The 22310-nt window shown below is 37.6% G+C and overlaps 2 protein-coding genes across 10 annotated transcripts in view; both read right to left on the reverse strand.

Annotated features, from left to right (window-relative positions):
• The window catches only part of LOC131152774 (uncharacterized), a 75286-nt gene that overhangs the window by 13264 nt on the left and 39712 nt on the right, over positions 1–22310 (reverse strand). For 6 of the 9 annotated variants that reach the window (XM_058104631.1, XM_058104625.1, XM_058104629.1 and 3 more), the window contains exon 1: positions 11449–11577. In XM_058104631.1, the coding sequence (XP_057960614.1) occupies positions 11449–11482 (34 nt within the window). In that variant the 5' untranslated portion in view covers positions 11483–11577. Of the gene's footprint in view, positions 1–11448; positions 11659–13374; positions 13739–18879; positions 19059–22310 lie in introns of those variants that run through there. The other 3 variants (XM_058104630.1, XM_058104628.1, XM_058104624.1) reach the window with 2 other exon arrangements.
• On the reverse strand, positions 13465–14554 carry LOC131153660 (L-ascorbate oxidase homolog). Its single transcript, XM_058106111.1, has 2 exons — positions 14280–14554; positions 13465–13738 (listed from the first exon to the last, which is right to left on the reverse strand). Exons 1-2 carry the CDS (start codon positions 14552–14554, stop codon positions 13465–13467), a joined length of 549 nt encoding a protein of 182 aa, XP_057962094.1.

Here is a 22310-nt window from a genome sequence, read left to right on the forward strand (position 1 = left end):
AGAAGAAAAATCATTCATGCTCATGAAAAAGAATATATCTATTAATGAGAGCATTGAGTTGGGCTCGAAGTGCATTCGATTGGAATTCAAGGAAATTTGATACAATTTTATATTTTGTTTTGTTTAAATCCCTACAAATCCCAATCAAAAGTTCAAACCATGCTCCCAAGCAGAACACAAGTGTTTTTGGACCAAAAAGCAGACATCAAAAAATTACTAAGGCAGCAATGTCCAAGGAAAAGCAAGTATGCCAACCCAATTGCATCAATATCCACTACTATTGTGCAAATCAATGCGCAACAGAAAACGGTTCGGATCGTGTAATGCAGCAACCAACGATGAACAATATGGAAACAAAATCACACACAGATAATAAGGGAAGCAAATAAACAATGACACAAGAATTAACGTGGTTCGGCAATGTGCCTACATCCACGGGAGCAAGTGGTGGCTGATTTTCACTATCATCATAAAACCAAGGTTACAACATTGTAGATATGCTAACCATACACGTACAAAGGGATTAGGAAGTTTCCCAAATACTCTTGTATCAATCCCCGGAGGTTTTGCCTCCGCATCCCCAACCTACTGATCTTCCCAATTCAAAATTCAAAAACAGCGCTGAACAAAACCGCCGACGATTTCAGCAAACCGTCGACAGTTTCTTCGCGAGATTAAACCGTCAATGTAACCTTCGATTGCTTCTTCCTACAGCCCGGCTTCCTTGTTTTTCCTCAATATGTTTTTCCTATGCAAGTGTTCCACTCAATATGAGCCACATACTCCTACAATCTCTACCTTGGCAAATATTCACCCCTTAGGAGAAACACGAAAACACAACTTGCAACTTCACCTGGGACAATAGGTTTGGACGACTCCCATCTAGCAACTGGAGACATTGATCAAGTCCAAACAATGTTTGAATTTGTCCGTGGTAACAGGCTTTGTCAACATATTTGTTGCATTCCTAGAAGAGTGAACTTTCTCAAGTAGTAGTTCACCAAAAGCAACTAATTCCCTAATTTTGTGAAATCTCACATCTATGTGTTTGGTCCTCGCACGATACACCTAGTTCTTTGCCAAATAAATGGCACTCCGACTATCACAATGCAGCTTAACTCCACCTTACTAAATACCCAGCTCCTTGATCAATTATGTAAGAAACAACGCTTCCTTGGCTGCTTCAGCCACTACCATATACTCCTATTCAATAGTAGATAATGCAACAAGTGACTGAACCATGGACCTCCAACAAATAGGCCATCCCACAAGGGTGAATACATACCCTATGGTAGACCTCCTGTCATCCAAGTCCCCTGCATAGTCTGCATCCACATATCCTACCACTAAAGGATCAGCCTGTTGTCTGCTGAACATGATGTCATAGTCTGTAGTATCCCATAAGTATCAGAAAATCCACTTGACTACATCCCAATATTGTCGACCTTAATTTGAAAGAAACTTGCTCACCACACTAGAAGCTTGTGCTAGATCCGGCCTTGTACAAACCATAACATACATCAAACACCCCACTGCACTAGCATATAGGTCCTTTGACATGTCACGAACGTCATCGTTTGTCTATGGGAACTGAGCGGTAGACAACCTAAAACGATTCGCCAATGGTGTACTCACTAGTTTTGAATTATCCATGCTAAACCTCTCCAACACCTTTTCAACATAGCTCCGTTGAGATAACCACAATCTCCTGGAAGCTCTGTCCCAAGAATCTCCATCCCAAGAAACTTCTTGGGCGCACCCAAATTTTTCATGTCAAACTCTTTGCTCAACAAGGTTTTCAAATTGATGACCTCAGTCATACTCCTCGCAACAATTAACATGTCATCCACATAAAGCAACAAAAAAATTTAATGAACCATCATCAATGCTCTTCACATAAACGCAACAATCATACTCACACCTCCTGTAGCCAATCCGGATTATGTAGGAGTCAAACCGTTTGTACCACTGCCTCAAAGACTGCTTCAACCCATAAAGTGATTTGCTTAGTTTAAAGACCAGGTGTTCCTGTCCAGACTGACTGAACCCTTCTAACTGTACCATATAAATCAGCTCCTCCAAATCACCATGGAGAAACGTTGTCTTTATGTCCATCTACTCCAAATGCATACGAAATGCGTCACTAATCCCAACACTGCCTTGATGGAAGTGTGTCTAACCACAAAGGAGAAGATCTCATTATAATCAACTCCCTTTTTCTGTGAGTAACCCTTTGCTACTAACCAAGCCTTGAAATTTTCTCCTTTTTTTTATAATGCTTCCTTCTTCCTATACACCCATTTGTAACATAGCGCTCTCTTCTCCTCTAGAAGCTCCACCAACTCCCACATCTGGTTCTTATACAAAGACTCTATCTCTTCCACCATAGCACCCATCCATCTACTTTTTTCTTGACTGTGCACTGCCTCTTGAAAAGTAGTAGGATCCCCGTTACTTGTAATGAGTGCATAAGAAACCAGATCATCAAATCCATAACTGGGGGGTGACCTGATAGTGTGTCTAGGCCTGTCTATAGCTATACTATGTTGTTCCTGGTCTCCTCAGCTAAAACTCCCTACATTCTGAACATTGTCATCTCTACCTTGAGTCTCTAGCTCTACCTACACCATATGCTCATTAATTTTAAAAGGAATACAAAGTTTTCAAAACTTCTAAAAGGGCCACGACAACCCCTCTCTATTAGGATCCACACAATGGCCTAAAATTTAAAGGGTTATGTTGATCTTAGCACAAAATACTCTGATCTTTAATTTATTTTTAAAGGGTATATAAGCTTTGTACAACAGAGTAATGACTCTTATCAGGACCGTGTGCAAAGAGAGGGCTCGCTTAAGTCCTTGTCTTTTTGTATTAGTGATGGATGAACTTACTAAGGATGTGCAAAACAAGGTGCCATTGTTGCTATTTGCAGATGATGTTGTCTTGATTGATGAACACCCTAATTTGAAATTATAAAGAGAAACTTTAGAATCTAGAGGTTATGTGATAAGTAGAAATAAGAAAATATATATATAATTATTATTTTAGAATGAATATTGAAAAAGAAAAGATTACACTAGATGGTCAAGAAGTAACACTTGTTGATGGTCAAGAAGTAACTTGCATCAAACCACTTCCTCAACCTCCTAGCCTCCTAGTCTATTTGACAGACATCTCAAGCTTTGATTGACGATTACATCCTAGCCTCTTAGTCTATTCAACAGACATCTCAAGTTTGATTGACGATTACCTTAGTTAGATTTGAAGCACCCCCTTTCGAAGCAGCACTCTTTTATCAAAAGAGGGACTTGTGACCCCCACAGCCCTAGTGGGACTCGCGAGTCCAATTCAGCTCCTTTCAGCCTCCCAACCTTGTCTGTCGGACACCTCAAGCCTGTGCAACAACAATTTCGACTTGAATCAAAGATTTCTTCTGTCGAAGCAGCCCACTCTTCACTAAAGGGTCGTCTTCACCGAAGGATCATGTCGAAGCTATTCTCTGACATTGTACACAGTTTTAATAATTGTGCGCCTCACCTTCGTGAGGTGTGTGCCTTCGCCTCACGCCTCGCACCTCAGTGCGCCTTATGCCTTTGACTACTATGCTCTATGTGCTCTCTCTCGAAAGCTTGAAACTCTTGAGAATCTACTCAGTTGCTAATTCTTAGCTTGAATTTGAGATACTTTGCCTACCCATTAATGAAGTCTCTCAGTTCTTCCTAAGAGTCTATGTATAGAGTGAGTACAAGAGCACCCACAATGCCCATATCCATCTTAATATATAGAAACTATTCTCTTTTGAATGGATTATGACGTTGGGAGCCCTTCGAATTTTGGAGAAGTTAGGAAGCAAGATGTTTTGCTCATGGTCTTAAATTTCCATACAAATACCAAAAATCTAGTCAAAATTTTTTGTTTTCATCACTCTCAAAATTGAAATGGCAGTTGTTTTTTGTCTTACATAATTTTTATCAAAATCTCAACAAATCATCTAAAATTTATTAAAATCTCAAAATTTTAGCAAAATTTGTCAAAATTTTAATTATAGAATGAAATTTTCTTGGAATTCAAAAGAGATATTTAGGAGTGAAGTGAAATTTATCTCTCAATTTATTTATTTTTTTATTGAAACAAAATATTATTACAATTTACAACTATTTTTGAAATTATATGAAAAAAATAAACTTACGACAACAATTTATTTAATCATTCATATCTAAATTATCATTATTTGTATAATAAATAATATTCAAATTCATATAAACATACAACAACATTCTATTTAACCACTCATGTCTAAACTATCATTATATGTATAGTAAATAAAATGAAAATGATTTATGAATTTTATTTGTATTAAGTGAATATGTTTAAAGCACATTATCTTACAGACATGTTTCATACACATATTATATTACAACTTTTCCACCTCATACACAAAATAGATGTATTTAACTTGTAATTATATTAGTCTAAAAACTTACATTTATAATGTCTATTAACCATTTCTGAAGTTTTTTTAAAAGAATTTCAAGCTTTACTACTGATTTATGTTGTTTTTTCAAATCAAAATGAAATTTACATAGAAATAGAAATTTCCATAAAAAATTTTGTACTTTTGGAGCTTCAAAATTTAAGTCGAAATCAAAATTTAAGACCTTGGCCTTGTTGTGTTATGCTAAATAATGAGGTTCGCTGGTTAGAGGAACTGATGTCAGAGTTTTGGCAGCAGAATACTAAATTCCTGTCTATTAAGCATATGAAATTCCTGGGAGGTTTGTTGAACGTCAGATTTATGACAAACAACTTTGGAAGAATGATTTGTTGTTTAAGGTGTGCCTCTTATACTTGGAGTTTCATAAACAAAGGAAGGAAAGGGGCTGCACACTAGGAACTCATCGACGAGTGTCTTGTGCTCGTCGATGAGTAGATCCCGATAGAAAAGAAAACTCAAAGTTTCTAAGATACCAAGAGCAGAAAAATGGAGTCGTCAATAAATGGCCAGACTAGTCGACGAATGGTCTTCTGTGCCTCATCGACGAGTGCCCTGTTCTCGTCGACGAGTGCTTCTAGCCTACGAGCAGATTTTTTGAATTTTGAATTTGAACGTTGGGGTGGTTGGGTAATTGGAGGGAAACCTCCGAGACACTATTACATATGTCATTCTAGGCATACATTGACAGAGAGTGTGATCATTTGTGAAGTGTATTGTGTACTATGATATTTCCTTAGTGAAATTCTTGTGTCATTGCTTCCATAGATGTAGGTTTTACCAAACCACGTAAATCTTGTTATTGTGCTTGTTGTTTCTTATTTACTGGTTGAGTTTAATTTGCTTGTTGCATTTTTATTCCGCAGTGCATCCTATATCCAATCTTATTTACAAAAAATTTGTATCAGAGAAGGCTATGTTGAAGCGTACTCAAGAGTGTTATGAACAAAAACAAAAACCAAAAAGCTGGGGCAGTGATGAACATGTTGTGCAAGTGGAGTTGGAAGCTCAGGGCAATGGAAATGATCATGGTCCTATGGTTGCAAGGAGCTCTAGATCGGGAAACCAGTAAGTTGACGATCTTCCTATATGGAGATCCAGATGCACTATCAGGCCTCCGCTAAGGTATGGGTTTGAAGAGTTAGTATCTTATGCTTTTCTTACCAGTTGCAATGATCCAACTACATTTCAAGAGGTTGTGCACGGTAAGGAGAAAGGTAGGTGGATGGGAGTAATGATTGAAGAGATGGAATCACTACATAAAAATCAAACTTGGGATTTGGTGGAGCTTCTAGATGAGAAGAGAACGATAAGCTGTAAATGGGTATATAGGAAGAAGAAAGCAATTTTAGAAAAGGAATGAGAGAAATTCAAAGCAAGGTTGGTGGCAAAAGAATACTCATAGAAGAAGGGGATAGACTATGATGAAATCTTTTCACCGGTGGTCCGACATACTTCTATTAGGATTGTGTTGGGGTTGGTAGCTCATTATGATTTTCATTTGCAACAAATGGATCTAAAGACGGCATTTCTTTACGGTGACTTGGAAAAACAAATTAACATGGTATATCCGGAGGGATTCAATGAACTAGAGAAAGAAAACTTAGTTTGTAAGTTGAAGAAATCTTTCTGCGGGTTGAAACAGTCTCTAAGGCAATGGTATAAAAGATTTGATTCTTACATGATCAACATTGGCTACAAAAGGTGTGAGTATGACTGTTGCGTATATGTGAAAAAACTTGATGATGGTTCTCTTATTTTCTTGTTATTGTACGTCGATGACATGTTGATGGCTACAAAATATTTAACTGAGGTAAATCAGTTAAAGGAACTGTTGCATAAGGAATTTGACATAAAGGATCTTGGTTCAGTCAAGAAAATACTTAGGATGGAGATTCATCGGGACAGAACTGTAGGAAGGTTATGGCTATCTCAGGACGGTTATGTGCATAAGGTATTGGAAAGGTTTAGCATGGCTGATGCAAAACCAGTGTGTACACCTCTAGCGAGTCATTTTAAGTTGTCTACTACAGATTGCCCAAGTACGGATGAGGATATCCGGGACATGTCAAGAGCCCCCTATGCTAGCACTGTGGGGAGTTTAATGTATGTCATGGTGTGTACGAGGCCAGATTTGGCACATGCTATGAGTGTGGTGAGTAAGTTTCTCATCTAATCCAGGAAGACAGCATTAGGAAGCCATTAAATGGATATTTAGATACTTACAGGGTACATCAGGATATGGCATTACGTTTGGCAAGCAACAGGGTTGTCCTTTAGTTCTAAGGTTTGTTGATGCTGACTATGCAAGAGATATGGATGACAGAAGGTCTACAACGGATTATGTCTTTACCCTTGTAGGAGGACCAATATGTTGGAGATCCATGGTTCAATCTCTGGTAGCGTTGTCCACAACAGAGGCAGAATAAATGGCAATTGCCGAAACCGCAAAAGAAGTCTTATGGCTTACTAGTTTGGTCAAAGAGCTGGGATTACAGCAAGATGGAGTGGTGTTGCATTGTGACAGTCAGAGTATCATTTACTTGGCAAAGAATCAAGTATACCATGCTAGAACTAAACATATTGATGTGAGGTTCCACAGGGTTCGAGAGTTGATTACTTCAGGTGAACTTATATTGGAGAAGGTTCACACTTCTTAAAATGCAGCGGATATGTTGACGAAATCGGTTACTTCTAAGAAGTTCAAGCATTGCTTGGACTTACTCCATGTCTCCAAGTGATAAAAGGGAGACATACCCAACCAAACGTTTTCAAATTCAAGGCGAAGCAGTTAAACATTTTTTCAGGATTCTCCTAAGGGGCGTATAATCGCCAAGGTGGAGATTGTTGTTTAAGGTGTGGCTCTTATACTTGGAGTTTCATAAACAAAGGAAGGAAGGGGACTGCACAGTAGGGACTCGTCGACGAGTGTCCTATGCTCGTCGACGAGTAGATCCCAAGAGCAAAGAAAACTCAGGGTCTCTGAGATACCAAGAGCAGAAAAATGGAGTCGTCGACAAATGGCCAGACTAGTCAACGAGTGGTCTTCAGTGCCTCGTCGACGAGTGCCCTGTTCTCATCGATGAGTGCTTCTAGGCTGTGAGCAGACTTTTTGAATTTTGAATTTGAACGTGGGAGTGGTTGAGTAATTGGAGGGAAACCTCCGAGGAACTGTTATATATGTCATTTTGGGCATATATTGACAGAAAGTGTGATCATTTTTTAAGTGTATTGTGTACTTTGATATTTCCTTAATAAAATTCTTGTGTCACTGCTTCCATGGATGTAGGCTTTGCCGAACCACGTCAATCTTATTGTTGTGCTTGTTGTTTCTTATTTACTGGTTGAGTTTAATTTGCTTGTCGCGTTTTTATTTTGTTGTGCATCCTATATCTGATCCTTATTTACAACATGATCATCATAGAGAAATTGTTGTACTTAGGGGGAATATTTTCGCTGAGAATTCTAGAGGGCAGGAAAGCCTCGAGTTGGTGGAATTTTTACAGATAGTTGAAAGGTAGCGAACATAGCTTGAAAAGGAACCATCGAATATTCTTGGGCATGTTGTGTAGGTAGTGCAATTCTATCGATATAGAGCAAAGAAATGGAATGGATACAACACTTATGGGGCTACCAAACAAGCTCAGTTATGTCGAGGTCATAAAGCATGAAATTGTGCATGATCGGAGAAGGAATTACTCCGGCTAAACCAGCCGAAAAATTGAGAAATTTAAAAAAGTATCCTATTTGTTTATCTTTTTGAAATTGATGCAATAGTCTTGCATGATCTTTACAGGCAAGGCATGGCCTAGGCAATTATACAACAATGCTTGTCATCGAGCAATAAACAACACTATTGTCAAGCAGGTGATTCTTGAAAGAATAATACACAATCAGCAAATAAAAAAAAAATTGTTCTTAAAAATTTATAAGTATCATATTTGTTTATCTTTCTTGAACTTGCTGTAATATACATGTATGATCTTTACAAACAAGGCGGCCTAGGCAAACATGATCTTGTCTATGAGAAACAGTCAGAACTTCTACTAGTCTCCTTGGATTTTTTATATATTTGTTAGATTACCACTTTACCTAAAAGCTTAATTTTTAACACTCCCTTGCACGTGCAGCCTAATAACACATGGAGAGATAAAAACACGATAATAACACCCATTACAGGGAATACAATTTTTTTTTTCAATACCACACAATAAATGCGCGCAGCAAGACTAGAACCCAAGACCTCCTAGTAACGAGCTCTGATACTATATTAGATTACCACTTTACCTAAAAGCTTAAGCTTTAATAATAGTTAAACAAATACTCTATTTCACAATAAAAAGGGGGGGGGGGGGGGGAATAGTAATACTAACGCCTACCTATTAGACAAAAAAGATAATACTAAGTAGGCAAATTGCATAGTTAATTTTTTGGTTAGTTGGTGTTTAAAAACACTACTCTTTTGGCTAAATGGTTATGGAAATTTCCTTAAGAGGAGTCCTCTCTCTAGCATAAAGTCATTAAAAGTAAATTTGGCTTGCATGTGAATGACTAGGATGCTAATTTAGGAACTAGACATTTTTCCGAAAGCCCGTGGAGGTATATTTCTCAAGTCCACCCACTCTTTGTCCCTCACACTAAGCTTGTCCTAGGTAATGGTTTGTATTCCTTTTGGGGAAGTGGGAGGATAATGTTGCTTTTTTTTTTTTTTTTCTTTTCCTTGTCTTTATCATTTGAGTTTAGGTCATAATGAGGTTCTTTCCTTCTTTTGGATTTATGAAGGTCATTCGTCATTCGTTTTCCTAAGACTTCCATTTCTGTAGATTTCTTAATGATAGAGAGGTCAAGGAGTTGTCTTTCTCGGACTTGCTGTCCTTCTTTTGGGTTGGATAGGTGTTCTTGATCTTTAGACTCTTCGGTGGTTCATTCTTGTAAATCTTTTTGTGACTACTTTATTAATGCTAATATCTCCTTCCCACTCCATAAAAGTATTTGGAAGGCCAAAGTTCCCTCAAATATCAGGGCTTTTATTTGGTTGGCTTTTCTTAAAAGAGTACACCAACAATTTGCTGCACAATAGGAGACCTTCAAAGGCACTTTTTCCAATATATGTTTTCTTTGTCTTGATAGTTCTGAGACAGCATCTCATTTGTTTCTGCACTGCTCATTTTCTTGGAATATGTTTTTTTGGTATTTTGGGAGAAAACTGGGTTTGCCCAGTGTTAGTGGAGGATCTGTTAGCCACTTCTTTTTTTCAGGTTTTGGTAAAAGGAAGGATACTCATGCCTTGTGGACATGCAGTTTTTGCATTTCTGTGGGGTTTATGGATTGAACGAATTACTCATATGCTTGTGGGGAAAAGCTAAAAGTATTTTTGTTATGGTAGAAGATTAATTATTTTGGTGTGATCCTGGAGTTGTTTTGAAAGAGGGAGGTTTTCTAATATCCAATGGGATTGGTTGGCTTTGTTAGCCTAATTGTTGAGTTTTGTTATATTTTTTATTTCCTCTTTTTCTTTCTTTTGTTGTGGAGGATTTCTAGTTCTCCTTCTTGTAGTTTCTTCTGAATCTAATAAAGTCATCTTCTTTTGCTATCAAAAAAATTTATACAAATAATTTTTATGAAAATAATTTACATATTTTAATAATATATTAATCAAAATAAATAGATTACAAAATATATAAATGATATTAAAAATTACTAATATAATTTGTAGTTCTTCCTATTTAAAAAATGTTATCTGTAAAACTAAATTATATATGTTATTAAAATATCAGTTATAAATTATTAAAGATTGTTGATTGTAATTTTCTATTCAATTCCTAGCTTGCCAAAGTGGAATACTATTGGCCAAAATTACGAGTGTCACCTGTTGTAGTATCAGCAACACTCTTGCAACTAAAGAAGTCCACTCAAAATATATATTTTTTAAAGACCACTCCTAAACACTTCTTTAGGAGCACTTATTGATAAGCACTCATATAAAGTGCTGCCAAAAATCTAATATTCAAGCTGACATAGTCATGCCCAAGAAGCCCACCACAAGTGAACACAAGAACTTTCATGACTGAATGGAGCTTATCATAATTTGCAGGTCTTTGTTGTGGGAGCTCCTTTGTAATACTTGTGACAGAAAGTCATTCTCTTTGGGACATTTTATCAAACACTTAGTGGGGGACTGAGTGAACGAAATGAAAGGCACAATGGTATAGAAAAATAGAGCCCTTTAGGAAAGGCATTCTTTGAGACATTTTATCAAATGGAATGTGCATAATAAAGGAATGGAATGAAAATTCAAATTGAAAAATGAACTAAACGAAAGGCAAGAAAGTATAGAAAAATGGAGCTCTTTAAATGGTCATTCTTTGGGACATTTTATCAAACACTAAGTGGGGTACTGAGTGAACTAAACGAAAGGCACGAGAGTATAGAAAAATGAAGCTCTTTAGGAAAGTCATTCTTTGGGTCATTTATCAAACACTAAGCGGGGTACTGAGTGAACTAAATGGATGGCACGAAAGTCTAGAAACATGAACTGAGTGGACTAACTAACAAGCATGAAAAACCCGAAAACGGGATGAACCCATTCTTTGGGACATTGCATCAAACACTAAGTGGGGAATCCAAATCAAATTTCACCTGCTTGGTAAGTGTCCATTCCAACTGTATTCCACAACGCACAAATTCAGATTCTCAGAGCGAGAGAGCGAGAGAGACAGAGAGAGGATCAAATTCATTCTCAATGTTTGCCATTGCCGAAGGCTGAGCAAAGAACAATCGTTCCATATGCTCTCGTTTATGTTATTTCATAAATAAACAATTTGGCCTTCAACACAAAAACCATGTGGTCGCCCTTGTCCGATACCATGCATTCTTTCCGCTAACTCAAGTTCAGTTTATATAAACTCCATTCTAAACATATAAAATTGAAGAGCCGTAGAAAAAGAAGCACGTACTGGTAGGGCGGCCGGAATTGTAACGCCGGGACATGCATTCTTTCCGCTAACTCAAGTTCTGCAACGCCGGGACTAGCAGCGGTCAACGGGTAACGTTTTCTGCTTAAACTTTGAATTGTGTGTTATTATGCCAAATTTCTTTAATTATAGACAATTTTTGGATAATTATTTTTAAGGAAAAAGCTCCTCTTTCAATTAATTAAGGCTCCCAAATTCAATGGGGGCTCTAGCCGACACATTAAATTTGAGTCAATGAAAAAATTATTTCTAAGTTATCAAAAAGGGTATTTAGTATTTAGTAAAAATAAGGTATTTAGTATTTAGTAACCCATTCATCTATTTATTTTCAATTTTAATTTCTCAGAAATTAAAACTAGAAAGTAAAATTAATCTTTCAATTTCAATTTCTAGTTCTGTTTTTACTAATTTATTCATTACTTAAAAATTTTGTTTTACCTACAAAAACTAAAATAAAGAGAGGCTTCCTTAGGATCATATGGTAAATAAAAATTAAAGATAATCTCCTCAATATGATTAAAATTTTGACTGTCATCCATGTTTTATAATTTCTTTAGCTCTGTCTTATTTAAGAGCTCTAAAAGACAGACTAATTTTATCCTTCCACAATAAGAGTAAAATGGCCAAAAAATCAATGTAATTGGGAATGCATGTTTTTGGGTCGTGAAACAAGCCCAACACAACCTTTTTTTTTGCTTTTTTTTTTTTCGGTGTATTCGGGAGGCACAGCCTAAGCTGCAAGAGTAGCCGAAAAAGAAAAACATTTGTTTGATTTTCCACAATTAGGCCGTGCCTGAAAAAGACGATATTTTCAGTGCTGCAAAAGTGTTTTGAAAATTTAGAATAGAAACTCATTTTGGGAACCCAATGGCATTGTCATACCTCTAGCCCACTCCTACTTTGCAGCAAAGTTCCTCCTTACCCAATAGAAAAACTTAAAGAAAACATTGTCAAAGAAGCAAGAACAAGAAGTTCTCCATGTAAATTATTTGATCATAATTTAACTGAAAACATGATGTTTGCTATCTCAAGAAAAGAGAAATAAGGAGACAAGAACCCTCAACATTTGAAGGAAACTACACAAGCTCAATGCTCAATTATTTGAGCTCTTCCACTAACTTCTTAATAACAAATTTAAGTCATCCCCTCATGACAAAATCGAAGTCCTACTAGCAAGCTAGCTGGAGTTGTTCAAAGAGGTCGAGTGTGATGACCCGATGCCCTACCGCACAGCAGAGCTCTCTTTGGGATTGAAGACTCATCCCTCCATGAATTTGTTGGAGAGTAAACCATAAGATAGAATTGCTGACCCAAGTACTGCCTGTCCCAATTTTCAGACCTTATGTTCCACATTCCCATATTGTCCAGAGCAATGTATATCGCAGTCCATGATTTGGGATATACCTGCAGCCACTCAAACATATCAACCATGATCAAAATTCTCCTTTCCCTTCCCCTTTCGATGTATAGTGACTACCCATAACATCATTCATTCATAAGAAAATGAGTTTCCTTTCCTCAAAAAAGAAACATCAATACTTGAACGGTGCACCGGGCAACGGTCTCTCAAATTGTAGCGTGATCTACTGGAAGCCGACCATTGCCCACCATCCATGCTGCTCAAGTAGTCATTGAGTTTAAGAGATATTCAGAAACAAAAATACTTGTTCCATGTTTGGGAGCCTAGTGTTTGAACCTTGGAGGGACAAACTGAAATACAAGATTATTATACTGAGCTTCATTCGAGTACACACAAATCCAAATCCAAGACTTGAAATCGTGCTCCCAAACACAACCTTAGACAGTCATGCACTAGAACTGCAGATTCAGAAACAAAGACACTTGAAACAGTAATGCAGTAAAACTGCCAAGCACATATATACATACAATAAGAAGCTTAATATTTACCCAACAACAAAGAAGGAATAGCCATCAATGTGCCAGGACCGCACAGTGTTCTCCCAGTTTTGGAACACAATCTCAACAAAAGCTTGGAAATCAGCAGCCATGACCGAGGTCAGGAGGTATGCAACTCCCCAGGTGGTTGCTGGGAATGCTTCCAAGGCTGAAAACTCCGGGGATCTTGAAATAGTCTGCAAGTTTCAGAGGGGTGTCTGCAGGAACAAATGAGACGCTGTTCACAGCATATCTCTGCTTGCCATTTATAATGGGTGCAGAGTTTTCCAGCATGATCATACGAGAGGTTTTGATCAATCCATAGTGAAAGGAGCCTTGGGGATTAGGCCGTGGACCACTCGCTGTCAAATTCCATCTGAATTGAGAGAGCAAAAACAACAAACTGTCAGATACCACTTTACCTAAAAGCTTAAGCTATTAGGTTGTGGGCCAACAATTTATATCAAGCTTTAACACTACCCCACACGTTCAGCCCAACAGCACATGTATGGAGAGATACACACACGAAATATAATACTCATTACAAGGAATATAATAATTTTCTTAAAATGCCATATAACAAATGCGGACAACAAGACTAGAACCCAGGACCTCCTGGTAACTAGCTCTCATACCATGTTAGATTACCACTTTACCTAAAAGCTTAAGCTGTTAGGTTGTGGGCCAACAATGTATATCAAGCTTTAACACGAACAAAGAGAAAATATTGGATTTACAAAAATGGGAGCTAGTTTCAATGAAAAAAACTTGGTGTTGGTGTACATAAGGCTTAGTTATACTTGTCACACAAGTAGTAGTATGTGTAGGAAATGGAGAACTGGTAACTAAATAATATTACAGACCTGAAGAACAGAAGTAGTATGGAAAAGGAGGGAAAGGAAAAGGTGGTGAATTACCGAATAGATCTGGCCTGGTTGAGGGACCAATCAACCTGGGTGGTTGGGCCACTAGGGGGAGGACCCCAAACTCCCTTGGCTGAGTTACTGTAGTGAAGAATGGCTGTTGTTGTCAACACCGGAGACGTAAAGCGGGAGGAAGAAACCACAACATAGTAATCCTGTGCAGGCTGATCGGTTGTGACCAAGACTGAGTAGGTCTGGCCAAGATGGCTGTCAAGGGCAGAATATGTGTTTTGGAGCGTGCGGGATCCCTCTACCTCCACCAGTTTCATCTAGTGACCCTGGATTCTGAAGTTAATAGAAGTCGTAAGCCCCCACGTTTGATATCCTGAACCTATAAGTCCTACCTGCCAAGAGATTTTTTTTTTTTTTTTCATAAACACAAAAACAATCTAAAACTTCATATCTGTTTCTTTCTTTCTGTGGCATTGTTGTCATAATAGGCACTTGGAATGACAGTGAATGTGTATCCATTCCACCCACGACCATTGATGAGAAGTCCATCAGGGAAGGGAAGATTGTGACCACTGTCCAAGATTGCTTTCAAATCCTATAAAACAGAAGTAAACCCACATTGTGATTTTGGTTTGATGTCATAATTTGTCTTGTCATATATCTGCGAACATATATACAAACACCCACATTGTGATTTCTTTTGAACCAGTCCCCAGCCAGTATGGTGTAATCACTAGCAGGAGGGAAAGGCACCAAAATGCGAGGATGGCTCCAAATTCTGATGCCACCAAATGCTCCAGCAGCCTTGTGGAATGCAAGTGATAGGAAATAGAAATAACTGCCAATCTGATGGGTCCATTGAGCGCTATAAGGCTTGTCTTGTTGCAAAAGGTTTTACACAGGAGTACGGGATTGATTATGAGGAGACCTTTGCTCCAGTTGCTCGTATCGCATCTGTTCGTGCTCTCTTAACTGTTGCTGTTGTTAGTAAGTGGAACCTTTTTCAGATGGATGTCAAAAATGTCTTCCTTAATGGAGAGTTAAAAGAAGAAGTTTATATGCAACCTCCACCTGGTCTCTCTGTTGAACCAAACAAGGTTTGTCACCTTCGACGTGCACTTTATGGTCTTAAACAAGCCCCATGAGCTTGGTTTGCCAAGTGTAGCTCCACCATCATTCGCTTGGGTTACACTGCTAGTTCTTATGATTCTGCCTTATTTCTTCGTCGCACTGACAAAGGCATCATTTTGCTTCTCCTATATGTGGATGATATGATCATAACTGGTGATGACCTCCTTGACATTCAAGAACTCAAGGATTTTCTCAGTCAGCAGTTTGAGATGAAAGATCTTGGTCATCTCAGCTACTTCTTAGGTCTTGAAATCACTCATTCAACAGATGGTCTTTACATTTCTCAGGCCAAGTATGCATCTGAACTCTTGTCTCAAGCTGGACTCACTGATAGTCAAACTGTTGACACTCCAGTTGAACTTAATGCACATCTGACTCCCTCATGGGGGAAACCCTTGTCTAATCCCTCCCTTTACAGACACTTGGTTGGTAGCCTAGTTTATCTCATTGTCACTCGTCCAGCATCTCCTATGCTGTTCACCAGGTGTGCCAGTATCTGTCCGCTCCACAATCGACACACTATGCTGATGTTCTGCACATTCTTCGATATCTAAAGAGCACTCTCTTCCATGGCCTTTTCTACTCTGCTCAGTCTTCGCTTGTTCTCGTACATTCTCTGATGCTAATTGGGTTGGAGATCCCACTAATCGCAGGTCCACCACTGGTTATTGTTTTCTTCTTGGCACTTCTCTAATTTCTTGGCGAAGTAAGAAACAAACCCCTGTGGCCCGCTCCAGTACTGAAGCAAAATATCGTGCCCTTGCTAATACCACATCTAAGCTCCTTTGGCTACAACGGCTTCTCAAGGACTTAGGCGCGTCCACATCCTCTACTACTCCTCTTTATTGTAACAATCAAAGTGTCATTCGCATTACTCACAATGATGTCTTCCATGAACAGACTAAACACATCGAGATTAATTGTCATTTTATCCATTATCATCTTGTCCATGGTGCTCTCAAGCTCTTCTCAGTTTCTTCTAAAGATCCGTTTGCAAATATCTTTACCAAGTCACACCCTAAGGGACGTCATCGTACTTTGGTTGACAACCTCAAGCTGGTCTCCCACCCATCTTGAGTTTTGAGGGGGGTTGTTAATGTATATTCCATATTTACTTGTACATTCCCTATTTTGTTTATTTGTACTACACACTTGTACTATACTTGTACTACACACTTGTACTGCACTTGTACTGCACTTGTACTACACTTGTACTATACTTGTACAACACTCTGTGCCTCCTATATAAATAGGCACCCATGTATAGTCTTATGAATAAGAAATACAATTATATTTGTTCAGTATTTCTAACAAAACCCATCAAAATCCACTAATGACGCAAAATTATGAACTCAATTAAAGAAACTAACTTAGAGATATCATGAAGGTAGCCAATGGGAGAAAAAGGAACGAAAATGAAACAAAAAGAGGAAGTTGCATTTGTAGAAAACAAGACAACAGAAGAACAAAAAACAAACACATCAAAACCCACAAACCAAACGCCCGATTGAAAAAAGAACACAATAAATCGTACTGACCCATTACGGCCACCGCCTTCTTGGACGACCCACCAAATTCGACAGAAGACTCAGCCACATCCGGATCCTTCCTCTTGCAACGCTACAAAGGCAAGAAAACAGACCCAACCGAAGAGTCCAAATCCTCATCGGGCCCCACGCAATCCAACTCTTCGAAGCTCAATAGAGAGGAGGTCGAGGCACTCGTGTCGCAGATTTCGCAGTTGGCATTGCGATATGGGTTCAAAAAAGTGCAAGCCCTACAAGACCATTTCGGAGCGGAGGGATATGAAGAAGAGGAGAAGGGAGATGAAGGTGGGGGGGTAGAGGGAGACCGGCAGATCTGGCACGATGATTTCTGCAATGGGGGATTGTTGAAGGTGCATTTTGAGCAAGTCCAAGACATTGGGTTGGGTGGAATTGGAACTGGAACAGGAACAGGAACGGGAGCGGGAAAGGTTTTGCTAGGGTTTGGGAGAGAGAGCAAGGGAAATGAAAATGATGGTGTGTGCACTGTGTGGAAGCGAAACAAATGGAATGTCATGTTTGAAATGTTTTACTTGCCGCATGTTGGGCCCTCACCAGTCACTAGGGGTGAGCAAACGGTCAATTCGGCCAAATTCGGGTAATTAACCGAATTATCCAAAAAATTCGGTTAAATAGTGATGTTAACCGAACCGACTGAACTGATGGATGACACCGAACCAACCCGACCGAATTGCCAATTCGGGTAATTCAGTTAACCGATTTTAACCGAAATTATTTGAAATTAATTGCAAGAAACAGAATACAATTATAAATTTTTTTTTAACCAAATCCAGCTTAATTGCTTCTTGTTTTACTTTCATTTCCTCAAACAAAATGCTTGATCCAAACAATTGAAGTTTGCAAGACCTACACAGGCAATAAAACGAAGAATGGTACCCTATCCACAACATAAAGCATTCATACCTTAAAAACTTTTACATGCTTACTATGTCATCAACAGTCAATTGACCTAAAGAAACACGCATGGCTTTGTTTATTGAAGGAAAAAACTAAAATAAAACAATATGCTTACCTATTGCATTTATATACATAACTTAGCAAGTGGCAATCATATGCAGAAAGCTCAAAAAAAATGTGGATCTGGGTTTCAATTATTAAAAATGAATGCAATAAGCACGCATTGATCATCCCACTGAAATTTAATCGAAGCATTTGTTGTGAATAGCATTTTAATGAATAAATTTGCATCACTTTTTGTAGCTAAAATAAAATAAAATTACAATACAGCATTTTTCCAAGAAGACACTTGATAATGTTTCAATGGAATATGTTCTCATTGAACTTTCAAGATTTAAAATTTCCAAGCACTAAATAATGCATTCTAATAAAACTAACCAAGAACCAGGATAAATTTTCTCTAGATTTCACCTAATTTTCATGGCTCTAAGGTGGTGTTTAGAAGCATCCATTAAATATTTTGAAACTGAATTTAGTAAATTTGAAAGAAAGTCAATACAATTTTATTCTACATTTTGTCCAAATCCACACAAATTCAATTTTAATGCCTGAAACTCATATACACCCAATCATAGAGTAATTGAATTTCAATTGGGTGCTTGAACAGCCCTATATCAGTAAACAAATTTGACCTTGATACAAACAGTTCAACAGCTTAGTAATGAACTTAAGAAGTTAAATTCAACGCATCCATCTCCATTCCACTTTGTAAACGTCAAAACTTTGTCGTCTCCAACATCAGGAAATACCAAAATGTTAACTCAAAGGATCATGCCTCCTTCCCAACCGCAATATGAAGGAAAGTCAAACATCAAATATGAAAATTTCAGCCAAGAACGAAAAATTACGAAGCAGTGTGAAGATTTCAACCAGAAATTAAAAATAGAGCAGCAAAAATGTCGATAAATGCGAACCCAAAAACGCAGATATATATAATAACAAAAGTGGAAGAAGAAGAAGAAGAAGAAGAGGAGGAAAGGAAGAGTTACCGGGTTTGCACGGCGAGCTGGTGGCCGCCGGAGCAAGAAGAATGGAAGTATGGAACACAAACGCAGCGACTGGTTGGGGTTTCGGTCTGAGAATGAAGTGAGCTGTGAGAGACGAGAGTGCGAGACCCCTCCGCTCTTTTTCCCCCAAGGCACAAGCCCGACTGCCCGAGCCCTATTCCCTAACAAATAAAATTTATATTTATAATTTATATTTAAAATGTAATGTTAATCGGTTAAACGAATTATTTTTTACTGTTAACCCAACCGAAACCGATTAATCGAATTTTTGTAAAATCTCAACCGAACCAACCGAACCAGGTTTTTTACCCGAATAGAACCGGCCAATTTTAGCCGATTAATTCGATTTTCCCTGAATTATGCTCACCCCTACAAGTCATTAGGCCGAAGGAATTGTTTTTCTCTTTCCACTGGTTATACATGTTTGGTGTGTTGGAAATTAGAGTGGATAGGAATTGTGAATTTTTAGCATTTGAATTTTTTTATTTTTAAAAATTTTATTTTATTATATTCTATTCTACTTCTTAATTAAAAAATAACATGAGTGATTTGGTCTAGTAATGATATTGCAGTAAGTGAAGGTCAAATACTAGGGCTCACTTGATATATGTTGTGATCATACATCCAACATATAATCGAAATCGGATATATATATTTTAAATCGAGCATATAATAGAAAGGATTTATATTTTAATTTTATGAAACTCATTCAGATAGACAACTAACAAACCTCAATCATGATGAGTTGAATCAAACAATATTTTTTTACAAAGTTGAGTCAAGACCATTATATTTAATATTAGAGTCATCTTGGGAGTATTGCAATATATATGAATCCTAAAAAAATTTATGGACCACTTTGACAAAGGTATCAGAAATTATGTGGAAAAACTCGCTTATGTCGATATCAAAATGTAACATGGAGATCTTGATCGTACGAGAATGAGTCAAAATTATAAGACACCTTTTATGAAACAAAACCAATCATATCCCATAAGTTGGGTCTATACAATTAATTTATGTATTGGGACATAAGCAGACATGCTTCATGCTCTTACAATAATATCATATGATAGATAATATTATAATTCAAAAAAATATATAGTGTATTTAATATCACCTTGTTAAAGCTGCTTGTGATGAGCTTAATATCCTCATTTTTTTCACACAATCAGTCCCAAATTTGGATAAAGGAAGAGGGTTGCATTAGGTAGTTAATAAATGTTCGGAAATTTTAATTTCCTATTGTGGACTCACATATTTAAAAGCAATTATGTTACTCGGTTATTTTAACATCTATTGGGTATGGGATTTGCAATGTGTAGAAATTCAATACTAAGTTAATTTAGCACTGATGAGCTTCTAAAATAACGTACTATATAAGGAAAACCTAATAGGACTATGGTCCCCAAGTCAAATCAGAAACAGTTTCACGTTATTTCTTTTCCCCATATAAAGAGAAGAACACAAGTGAGACACTTAAGGATTTGACTGTGAAAGATCAAAACTCTCTGTTAAAGGTTGTTTTGATAATCAAATTAGACACATGTAATGCCCCGGCCCTTTATATGGCCCCAGAGTGCTACTATACATACATAACTTGTACAATCAGATAACATACATCAAGTACCCGCCCTAAACAGGGAACATACGGGTATATCATACTGATCTGTACTTTCATATATTGCGGAAAAATATAAACATTTATATGGATTCTAATAGACGTACCAGAGTATCTAACTGTTCCTTACATACGTTCATCCGTACGCAAAACATAAACTGTATTACATTCCCAAAAAGCCAACCAAGCTAACAACCCATAACTCATATAGAAACTTACGTTAACTAACAAGACTCTACACTCCACAGTCTCTCTAGAAGACTAGGACCGATTTCCTGTAACTCTTAAAACAAAGGTTGTTAGATTGGGATGAGACACTTCTTAGTAAGAAGGAAGATATTACATCAGTGTGTGACAACATATGTTTAAACTATTAGTAGCAGTTAACATTCACAACATTCTCAGTAATCTAATACAGGAGATATGTATATAATTCCTACAATAGATAACTCAGCATTATAACAAGCGAGAGTTCCCGAGGTTAGGGTAGGGTACAGGTTCATACACTACACAGTCCCTCCACCCGATATTCAAACCTATGACTTTGCCCATTAAAACTTTTAAATCATGTATATGCATATTTAGAACGCCGTTCAGCTTTGAAACTATCATAAATATGCCAGTAACTTCCCATGGCCAGGGTTGTGCGATAATTATGCACTGATCGAGCCCTGTTCATGCAGGCATTGTCAGGCATCATAACATACTGTAGCTCGACTTGGCCATCACCACCCTGATCCCTTTTAACCAGTGACCCTTCATACCAAGCCGACTACTAGATACCCAATGTGATTGCACTGTATCTATCTGTTCTAGCAACGGTACCGTGCTTCAGCTTTTTAAGGTTTCATATAACATTAAGCTTCTTATGCTCTAAGTGACAAGCTGCAGTCCCAATTATCATATATACAATTTACCATAAAACATATTAACCTGTGCAATTCCAGTATTTTCACAATCTCATTCATGCATTCCTGAAAGTCATTTGGGACTCAGTCCCCATATTTCATATACGTACTTAACTAAATTAGTATATTCTCTTATAGTACCATTTCATATCATATGCCACACCTATTTGGTCAAAATATACATTTCCTATAAATTGGTTCGCAAAATATTATTTCTGCTACAATCAAGAGTTTCAAGTATCTCCTACTTTAGTTTTAATGCAAATAAGGTAATTTTAATAAATTTGGAGATCATATGCCAAAACCTCATTTTTACCAAAACCGTAAAACTGCAGAACCGGCATATCTACCTGGTGAAATTTTGCAAATAAGCAGTCATATCATTCATATAAACATAAGTTACATATCTAGTGGTTTCGTTTTCTAAAAATATTGATGTAAACGAATCCCCTTACCTTTATCCCGAAACCGAAACATGAACGAATCGATCCAAAACAACGACACGGGATCCCCGAAACCTAAAACTGAAGAACAATACCTCACTATAATCTGAACTACTACATATCTACCAAACCAAAAATGAAATCAGATCCTTACCTCGATTTTAGGGAAAAACCCGAAAATCCTCAGATCGAAAATCTGATCTGCTATAACTGTAGAGATTCTCCTCCTAATCCACGTAGCGACGTCGAATCATTGATTCATGCAACAAATGACACGAAATCTTAGAGAGAGAGAGAGAGAGAGAGAGAGAGAGAGAGGGTTGGTTCATGTTCTAGAGAGAGAGAGAGAATTGGGATAACTTAGCAATGAAGCAATGAATATTCTATTTATAACTAGGTTGACTCAGCCAGCCTCGTCAACAAGTTGGAGTTCTCGTCAAC

Source organism: Malania oleifera, chromosome 4 (assembly GCF_029873635.1).
Source record: "Malania oleifera isolate guangnan ecotype guangnan chromosome 4, ASM2987363v1, whole genome shotgun sequence".
Taxonomy (NCBI): Eukaryota; Viridiplantae; Streptophyta; class Magnoliopsida; order Santalales; family Ximeniaceae; genus Malania; species Malania oleifera.

What these genes read in the sequence shown, in the direction of transcription:
- LOC131153660 (XM_058106111.1), bottom strand. Translation starts at nt 14,554, where the DNA reads ATGAAACTGGTGGAGGTAGAGGGATCCCGCACGCTCCAAAACACATAT. An exon ending in AACCAGGCCAGATCTATTCG is followed by an intron (nt 13,739 to 14,279) that starts GTAATTCACCAC and finishes CTCTCAATTCAG; the next exon opens with ATGGAATTTGACAGCGAGTG.